At 31.7% G+C, this 11,128-nt stretch overlaps 1 protein-coding gene across 1 annotated transcript in view; it reads left to right on the top strand.

Annotated features, from left to right (window-relative positions):
• The first annotated feature begins 677 nt into the window (after positions 1-677).
• Positions 678-11,128, top strand: part of LOC111510014 (uncharacterized) — a 34,161-nt gene continuing 23,710 nt past the window's right edge. The window contains exon 1 of the mRNA XM_074186383.1: positions 678-916. Within this exon, the coding sequence (XP_074042484.1) occupies positions 755-916 (162 nt within the window). The 5' untranslated portion in view covers positions 678-754. The remainder of the gene's footprint in view (positions 917-11,128) is intronic.

Here is an 11,128-nt window from a genome sequence, read left to right as displayed (position 1 = left end):
GAGTTTTATGTTCTCTGGTGGGGGAAAATTATGTTTGTTTTTTATGGCGTGTGTTGCAAGGTTTGATTTATATACTGTTGGATTTATGTATGCCTTTTTGTACTCATTGTACCTTTGGATCAGTTTTTTCTTAGTTTGGCCGATATAAAATTTGTTACAGTCCGAGCATTGTATACTGTATATCCCGTTTTGGTCTTTGTCTTTTTCTTTTTCATAGTTGTTTATTTTTTGTGTTATCTTCGTGTTCGGCTTGTATGTGATGTGGTTTGAAGATGTTTGTTAGTTTTTTGGTTTGGTCTCCTACGTACGTAAATGCTGTCCATCGTTGTGTTGTTTTGTCTGTTAGGGTGGCTTGATCCTTGTTCTGTATTTTTTGTTTGATTCTGTTCTCTAGTTTATCTATTGTCTTTTGGGTGTATCCGTTTTCGTAACTAACTAACTAAAAAATCGGTGAATGCAATAAGACTAGCGTCATCTATGTGTTAGGCCCGAGACTTTTCAGCTGATGTAGTACTTCACATTCAACATAATATATATATATATATATATATATATAGATGAAGAATGAGATCCTGAGGATCACCAGTCCTGAGAACTCTGATCTAAATCGGTAATTTTCTAATCTTATCTAGGTGATATGTTGGTGATATGGATATATATAAAGGTGATAAATCCATTCGTCTTAATATTCATAGAAACCCAACAGCACAGTGCATGCAGAGTGTTCTAGAGTTTCGATTTTTTTATCCGAAATATGAAGTCAATTTTATTTTTTACCTTTCTTGCCTTCCACTTCAATGACATATCAGGGCATGGTATGATGCTGGAGCCTCCGAACAGAAGTTCTTTGTGGAGATATAATTCTTTAGCCCCGATCAATATGAATGACAATGAAAATTTCTGTGGAGGATTTGCAGTGAGTTGACTTTTATACTTTTCTAAATCTAAATGGAGTTATGATACCTGGTGGACCTGGTTCGTGATTGGATGATATAGAAATGTTTGATCAATTATGTATATATGATCATAATGTATGTCATATATATTCTTTTCATGACTGAAATATTTGGTAATCTCATATACTCCATAAAAAATATGCCTCATAATGAATATTTTTTGAACTGACGATTATACGTATTTTTTTGATCAACGGTAGTCTGTATTTTTAATGATGATTCGAATACCTTAGATCCATAATATTTCATTTCCTTTTTGTAACAAACAGAAAACTGAATATTTTGAAGGGAGAGTTATTAATAATCCATCCTTATTCCAAATACATTATGGAGACATAGTTCCAGGAATGTGAACAATACTATGTACTTTGATTTCTTATGAAACGGCTTATATATTTCGTATCCATGACTGTCATCTGAAAGAATATTTTCGGGGATGTTACCTCTATTTTTTTTCGGTATTGAATTATAGGGGTGAAACATATTTTTGTATCATAACAAAAAAAAAATAAGTGTATACAATATGGAAACTATTATTATTCCAAAACAATGTTTTTGAAGTTCACATGGGAGACATCATTCCAGAAATGCAATAAACGCAATGAGATCAATTATTTTGATTTCTTTTAAAACAATTTATATTGATGTATGTTAAAAAAAAGGTTTTGGCTTCCTGCTTCTCCATCGTTATACGAAAAAATGTGAGAATCTTCCAAAAGAAAGGGGAAAGCAATCAATTTCAAAATATTAACTCTATACAATAATGTGTTGATCATTCTAAGAAGTAGCTATCAGATAAAACTGGAAGAAAAGCCCTCTCAAAACGGCTACTTTCATATAAACATCGAGTTGCAAGTTATGTATATAAAACCCTCCTTTATGCTTATTCATCAAATGCTGACTAAGTTATAATAAACTTATAAAAGCTAGCCATCTTGAAAGAAGAGTCAGTTCTGTTAGTACGATTGTCAGAGTAACTTCTGTACAATAAAGTCTGTAAATCTAAATAAAGTCTTTTTAAAAAGTGGTTCCCGTGGCCCGAAACTATAATTGGCGCAGTCGATTGTAGGATAGTGGAAGAAAATCGATCCTGAATTTTCTTCAGTACCAACTGTTTGTCCACTACAAGAAACCAGCTTCGTCCACCAACCACTCACCAAAAGGACCGGATCGTCAGACTCAGCTACTACAGTCCTCCAGGAAAGAATACTGACACACCATCGAGGTAAGTCGAGTTTTCCTACCTGATTCCAAAATTTCCTTAAATCTTTATCGTAAATATTTGTGGAAGTTTCGGAAAAGTGATTATTATAATCAAAAAACGAAAACAGAAATCATTTTCTCTTATAGCAATTGAAATTGGTGACAGGACTATAGAAGTCACGTAGATTAAGAAAGACAATTTAAATACCGATTTAAATTGAAGCAATTAAGTGAAAAACGCCGAATCAAAAATTTCATACATTCAAATCATTTTTCTCTTTCCTCACTCATAGCAAACAATAAATGCATAGTGTTCACTAAATAGTAAAACAAAGAAGCTAAAGAATAACTTGCTGCTACTTATATCATATGCTTAATAGACAGAAAATAATCTATTTATATCATACGCTGATATAAAGAGAGTATCAATTTCACACACACACAACGACGCTTCAGAAATATTCTTGTGATAAACTTCGCAATATTATTACCGTGATTCTTTTCTGAATAAATGAAGAAAGCAAACTCTTATCTTGAATAGATTCGCTGAGTAATCTTTTCCGATAAGATCGCGACAATAATACATGACCGAACCTGAAATTGAAGATTTAGTACAGTCGCTTGTCTCTCTATCCGTTTCAAATATGTCCACCGAAATTAATTATACTTTATTTAAAATTTATTCTGACACCATACCTTTGTATGATGGATCTCCAGACACCCTCGAAATTTTTATAAATGCAATTGACAAATTTCATAATAAATATTATAGCGCTGACGATACACTAAATCAGTGTATCTTGAGTATTATTATTGGTAAACTCAGAGATAGAGCACAATTATTGATTGGTGCAAGAACGGAATTAAACACATGGATTTTAATAAGAAATGAATTAAGAAATACATTTGGTGATAGACAAAATTTAGATAACCTTGAACAACAACTTTTTACACTTGTCCCTAATAGAAACGAACACCCCCTCGATTTTGCGAAAAGAATACAAGTACTGAGAAGTAAATTAATCTTTAAAATTAATTCTATTGCCGCTATAGACCCACAGACTAAAGCGATATATATTCGTCAATATCAATCACAGTCTTTGAAAGTATTTATGAGAAATTTAACTATTAGATTACAAGATAAAGTAATTGTTCAAAAACCAGATAGCCTTGAAGAAGCAATGAATTTAGTTTTAGAAGATGAAAATTTTAGACAAACACAAAATATGGTTTTTCAGAACCGCTCAAGCACTAACGTTCAAAAACAACACCCACCAAAACAAATAAAACCAAATTATAGTAATTTCCCTGTACAAAATTATTCACACTTACAAAATTTTCAACAAACTAACTTTAGAAATCCTACACCTTCTACTAGTCAAATGCCAAATAGACCTTTTAATAATTATCAACAATTTAACCAAAAACCACAATTTCCAAGCCAACCCATAAATATCCAACCTAAACAAGTTCAACATAAATTTTTAACGAATAAACAAGTGTTTGGACCACCCCAAAATGTGTTTAAACCAACAAATAAACCTGATACTAGAATCATTCAACCAATGTCGACTACTTCTAGAAATCCTACGGTTAGTAGATCAAATATGCCTTACCACCCAGCAAATAACCGATCTTTTAGGCAACCCCCAAGACAAACCTTTATAAGTGAAGAACTTTACAACCATAATGATGACAATGAATACGACATGACACTAGGTTACCCCATTAACCAATACCCTGTCGAAGACCAATACCCAATTGAAGACCAACACCCTCCAGATCAATATCAATTAACTGATGAATTAAATGAATATTACTTTACTCCCCAAGAAACGACTGAAATAACTGACTCAAACACTGAATACGAAGACGAAAATTTTTACAAACCGCCTCCGATAAACAAGACGGTATAATAGAACTTTATTCAGGCTCTATAAATGGATTACCTTATATACAAATCCAAAATCCCCCTATTAAACTACTAATTGATACCGGATGTCATACTTCCATGTTAAGACCATCTATTGTAGAAAAATATTATCCAGACAGAATATTTAGAGAACCCTCTCAGTTAAAAACTTCATTAGGTGAAAAAGAAATTCAATATAAAGCTATTATCCCAGCTTTTGAAGAATTTCAAAGCAACTATGAAACGGAATATATTTTATTCCAATTTCATGAATTTTTTGATGGAATTTTAGGTTTAAAAGAACTTAAAAATCTTGACTTAAATATCGATTTTAGCAATCAAATCTTAAGAAATGAAATTGTACAAATCCCTTTCTACTATAGACAGCCTCACGAAACTTCTTTTACTATCGAAATACCACCATATGAAACTTTAATAAAGAAATACCCTGTCGATATCAGTGAAGGAGAAATAATAATTCCAGAGGGATTTATTGATAAACTATACGTACCTGAAACAATAACTTATGCCAAAAATTATCGCGCAACTTTCGAAATTTTTAATAAAACTAATAAAACTATCTCTATAACAATGAATGAACCGTTCCCATCCAACCAAATAAATAAAGAACAATTTGAATTTTATAATATTGAACAAGCCTTACCTGAAAATTATAATAATAATTCCATAACTGATATAACAAGTAAAATTAGGACCGACCATATGAACACAGAAGAAAAAAACGCAATTTTAACAGTTTGCAAAGAATTTTTAGACATATTTCATGATGAGAATACTAAACTTTCTTTCACAAACAAAATAAAACATGAAATTAAAACGACAGACGAAATACCAGTACACACTAAATCCTATCGGTTTCCTCATTGCCATAAAGAAGAAGTAAATAAACAAATAGAAAAAATGTTGAATGACGGAATAATACGACCATCATCATCATCTTGGAGTAGCCCTATTTGGATTGTACCGAAGAAAGCGGACGCCTCAGGAAAGAAAAAATGGAGAATTGTCGTTGATTATAGGAAATTGAACGAAAAAACGATTGATGACCGATACCCCATTCCTAATATCGAGGACATACTGGATAAACTAGGGAAATGTAACTACTTCACTACCCTAGATTTAACTTCAGGATTTCACCAAATAGAGATGGAAGAAAATTCTATTGACAAAACAGCCTTCAACGTAGAACACGGCCATTACGAATATGTCAGAATGCCGTTTGGATTAAAGAACGCTCCAGCGACGTTTCAACGAGTTATGGATTACGTTTTGAAAGACCTAAGAAACAAAATATGTCTCGTCTATATGGACGATATAATAATTTTTTCGACCTCCCTTCAGGAACACATTTCTAATCTAAAACAAGTCTTTAAAGTATTAAGAGAAGCTAAATTGAAAGTACAATTAGACAAATCGGAATTCTTAAAACAAAATGTAGAATTTTTAGGACATATTGTAACACCCCACGGTATAAAACCCAATCCGAATAAAATAAAAGCAATCCAAAATTTTCCCATACCAACTACTGCTAGAGATATTAAATCATTCCTTGGTTTGCTAGGATATTATAGAAAATTTATTAAAGATTTCGCGCAATTAACAAAACCGCTAACTCAATGTCTAAAAAAAGGAGAGAAAATCCTTCATTCTGCCGAATTCCTAGAAACCTTCGAAAAATGTAAACAAGTTTTAACTAATGAACCTCTTCTTCAACATCCCGATTTTAGTAAACCTTTTATCTTGACAACCGATGCTTCTAACGTAGCAATTGGAGCTGTGTTATCACAAGGCCCTCTAGGTAAAGATAAACCCATCGCGTATGCCTCAAGAACTTTAAATCCCGCAGAACAAAATTATTCAACTATAGAAAAGGAATTATTGGCAATTGTCAATTTTACCAAATACTTTAGACCTTACCTTTTTGGTAGAAAATTTACGATTGTTACCGATCATAAACCACTCCAATGGTTATTCAATTTAAAAGACCCCTCTTCAAAATTAGTAAGATGGCGCCTAAGATTAGAAGAGTATGAATATAACATCATACATAGAAAAGGAAAAAAGAATTCTGTTGCTGATGCCCTATCCAGAATTGAACTACATCCATTAGAAAATTATTCTTTACTAGGAAATTTCGATACGGAAGAAGACCGTTTAGAAGATTTCGCAGAATATTGCGTAGATGAAAACGATAACCCTGAGATTGATGAAATTGCCAAAATAGTGCAAGAAATAGATGAACTCGCCAATGAAGAAGTCGAAAAACATCAATCAAGAGAAGAACCCCAACCCGAAAATTACCACACAGGACATTTTCAACCAGCTAAAGAAAAACAAAAACTCCCAGAGGAAAAGAAGATTAAAATACTTTCAGACATAATAGTCGTACCAGCCCAACAAGAAGAACCGAAAATAAAACACTCAAATGAAACACAACATTCTTCGCAAGAAGACCCAATTTTAGAAATCCCAATATCAGAGCAACCATTAAATAAATTTAAAAATCAAATATTCTTAATTCAAAGTAACGACATAATTTCACCAAAAGTAAGTATAACTAAACCCTTTGATAAGACACGTTTAAAAATCGTAATATCTAATAGAAACATTGAAAACGATATAGTTAAAATCTTTTTAGAATATTTAAAACCTAATACTGTTTATGGTATAATATTTCAAGAGGAACTAAAGAATGTAATAATTCCGATAATCCAAAAACATTTTAGAAACTCAGCCTTTAAACTTGTTCAAAGTAATATACTATTGAAAGACATTTTGAAGAAAAATGAACAACGAGAAAAAATTAAATACCATCATGAAACAAAAACTACACATAGAGGCATAAATGAAACAAAATTGTCTCTATCAAAAGTATACTATTGGCCTAATATGATTCAAGACATAACAAACTACGTAAATACATGCGTAACATGTCAAAAATCAAAATACGAAAGGCACCCTAATGTCATAAAATTTAACCCAACACCAATTGGAGAATACCCGTTTGAACATATTTATGTTGATGTTCTATCACTTGATAGACTAAAATTCCTAACAATTATTGACAGCTTTTCGCGCTTTGCACAAGCATACCCCATACAACTAAATGCGACAGACATCTTAGATGGTTTATTAAAATTCATATCCCATTACGGTATTCCAAATAAAATAACTTGCGATTCTGGCACAGAATTTAAAAATAACTTGATTGAAGATTTTTGCAAACTTCATAAAATTATGTTGCATTACATCACCCCAAAAAACCCGAACAGTAATAGTCCGGTAGAACGTTTTCATTCTACTCTAATTGAGGAAATACGAACCTTAAAATTAGAATTTCCTAATCGACCAATAACAAAACAAATGTTGTATGCGATTCTAGGATATAATAATACTGTCCATTCCGCAACTAAATTCACACCCTTTCAAATTATTAAAGGTAATGTAGAACACCAGAGTCCTTATGATGTAACGTTAGAAAAGATAACCTCAAACTATATAGAAAAACATTCAAGAAATATGAAAATATTAAAAGAAATAGTAGAACAAAACAATGAAAAAGCCAAGAACCTATCTAAAGTAAATTCCAACAGAAATGACCCCCCAGAAATTGAAATTAATAAAAATACTTTTCTTAAAGAAACTCCTCGAAATAAATTATCACCCTTATATAAGGAAATTCAACCAAAAAAAGATAGTAACTTCAAAATTGAAACTTCTAAATCAAAATACCATAAAAGTAAGTTAAAGCCACAAAGAAAAATCATTAAGAAACAAATTGTTTCAGATGACAACGTTATACCTTCTACTTCTCGGAATCCTTGCGACGACAGGACAAGACATAATAATGACGAGGATAAATAACCCTATCCTTCCCTTTTCCCTTGGAAAAGCAAGATCCACTACACAAAAACATACGTTTATAAAATACATTGACTTAAAACAATTTGATTCTCCCCTAAACATCTTAAATAATAATACAAAAACAATCGCAGAATTTATCTTGATCAAAGACCCTTTATACCCACAACTACACCACATGTATAATCATCTGAATTATTTGCTAGACACAATCAAAGTGAAATTAATCAATATTAAACCTCAAGAAAATAATCGATCGAAAAGGGCACTTATTAATATAGTAGGCAGAACAAGTAAATGGCTCTTTGGTACTTTAGATGATGAAGATGCAGAAAAATATAATAAAGCAATTTTCTCTTTGGAAAAGAATCAGAACATGCTTCACCATGATTTAGAAAATTACCTAACTATCACAAGAAAATTTATGAACGAAACTACGAATAGCTTACAGCAAATTGTTAAAAACCAACAATTAATTGACGAACAGATAAAAAGTATTGTCTTAAATTTGAATAAGTTCACGCTATTCTTAAGACTTCAAAATTCTCTTGATACAATGATAATAGATTGTCAAATTATATTATCAATACTTAATAACATTGAAGATTCAATTTTATTTGCAGAATTAAACATCATTCATAGCACGATATTACCATTATCTGATATCGAAGAATTATTAAAGATAATGTCAAACCTTTACAAAGGCAGTTTACCAAACTTTAAAAACATTCAGTCGTATAATAAATTACTAAAAATTGAAATTAATTATAAAAATGGAATTATTATATTTGCAATTCATTTTCCGATACTTCTTGAAAATGTTTATGATTACTTCCATTTGTTCCCAATTCCAATACTCAACCAAGCTATCGTTCCTTTAAAACCCTATATAATTCTTAACTCGACTTACCATCATTATGAAGATGAACCCTGTACGAGAATTGAAAATACCTGCATATACCATGTTGACAACCAAATGTCAAAAGAAGATTGTTTACCGAAATTACTAATTGGTAAAACCGATCATCAATGCCAGACGATTCAAATTCAATTAGACCAGGACATAATAGAACCTGTCAACGATGCCTACATGATTATTATCCCCATTGATAAGATCATGATTGAGAAAAATTGTAAGGAGCATGGATACGAAAATATCAGACAACCACAGTTGATCCATATCCCACATAAATGTAACCTCACTGTTAGAGGCGAAGTTTATTCCAACGACGCCACTTCCGTTCAAGGAAACCCTCTACAGTTACCCGAAATAGATACTATCCAGCTACATCCTGAGAATAACCCTATGAAAGTTCCTGAAAGAGTAAACCTCGACGAACTAACCCGACTTCAGGACCTTGCTGAAAAAACCCAATTACATCGACTAGAAGCCTTAGAAGAAGACAGCACTTCTTATACTTTAATGTATATTTGTATATTCATAGTTATAATACTTATTACATATTTTATTTTATATTCCAAATATAAGAACAAATTCAAATGTTTTAAAAGGAAAAATAAACAAGAAAATATTCATTTAGAAAATGTTGATGAAAATAATGTTAACGTATTATTTTCATCTTAGGGATGGAGGAGTTATGTATATAAAACCCTCCTTTATGCTTATTCATCAAATGCTGACTAAGTTATAATAAACTTATAAAAGCTAGCCATCTTGAAAGAAGAGTCAGTTCTGTTAGTACGATTGTCAGAGTAACTTCTGTACAATAAAGTCTGTAAATCTAAATAAAGTCTTTTTAAAAAGTGGTTCCCGTGGCCCGAAACTATAATTTGCATGAAAGAATTTTCAGTATGTTATTCACCACGAAAAAGCTACTGTGATAGCGAAACATGACGTAATATTTTTGAAAATAAAGTTTGTGAAGGTCAAATCGTTTCCGGTGTAGTTATAATAATAATATGATAATATAATAATCAGTTTTATTGCCGGAAAATCACAAATATAGATGTTTGTCAAAAAGCAGAGTTCGTGCTTTCTCAGCAGGAACTGAGAAGCAGCGCTCTTCCACTCAACCGACAAATTAATTCTAACACATGGTTTTGATAGGCACATTTTGAAATTCTTACTCTAGATCAAAGTGCTGTATATAAATGAATCCCCAGATACTTGAATAATGAAAAAAAAGAGAGAAAAAAAGCTAAGGTGAAAAATAAATGAAATTTCCTGATAGAAATATTCAGGTGAGTTTTATGTGGCACCTGCAAATCATTTAGATACAGAAAGTAATAATAATTATACTGTTCAGAATTCAATTGATGATATCAGCACATAATAAATCATTGAAAAAAAAATTAAGGTTCAAACCATCAGCTAGAATCTGTTTAATTTTTTTCACAGAATGAATTGACATATGTTTCATTTCAATGAAGATAGCATTATGAATGATGGCTATGTTATACAAAATAATGTTTTGAACAACTAGGATTTATGTTTAGGGATTGAAATATTTGTTTTATAACGAACATTGATATTGTGCTTGTCACATCTGAATTTCACCTCATCATACAAATATGAAGGTTTTTTCATTGTAAGGATTTTATGATAAAGACTGCAGCAATGTGAAATCCTGCGTTTATCCATTGGTAGTCAATCAAGTTCAGAAAGATGAGTTGACACATGTTCCCGTCTTCGTAACCCACATAATGAACGCACACACGAGTTCTAAATTGATTGAATCTAAAAAAAAATCTGTTTTTTCGTTAATCCGCTGTCGTCCCCATACGAACAACTCTCAGAAATTGAGAAACTTGTGCGAGCTAAGGACTAACGAGGTCTTACCTTTTAACGTGTGATTCCTAACACGGCTGTCGACTGTCAGAACTGAGGATATCAGGACCGTAAACACAGTCAGAAAAAATTAATTTTGAAAAGACTATAGAATCGCTTAGGGCGATTTTGCTCTTTTTGGTTAGTATATTTCTATTGGTATAGATCAACTTCAAACTGCAAAAGGCATTTCTTATAAGTTTAGAGATGTCTTTATTAAATCTCATAACTGGGTCTTAAATTACCCCAAGACTTTTCTCCGAATAGCTGAGCAGTAGTGGGTTTCCATCAATTTGCAGCGAGATTTGACCCGAGATCCGAGTTTGTTTCGATTTTTTTCCAAATAGTATGGCCTTAAATTCTATAGGGTTAATGCCAAGACAATAT

This window comes from Leptinotarsa decemlineata, unplaced genomic scaffold (assembly GCF_025532065.1).
Source record: "Leptinotarsa decemlineata unplaced genomic scaffold, Ldec_3_MD MMD2_tig00078422_RagTag_RagTag, whole genome shotgun sequence".
Lineage (NCBI taxonomy): Eukaryota > Metazoa > Arthropoda > Insecta > Coleoptera > Chrysomelidae > Leptinotarsa > Leptinotarsa decemlineata.
This window is presented reverse-complemented; position numbering and strand designations above follow the sequence as displayed.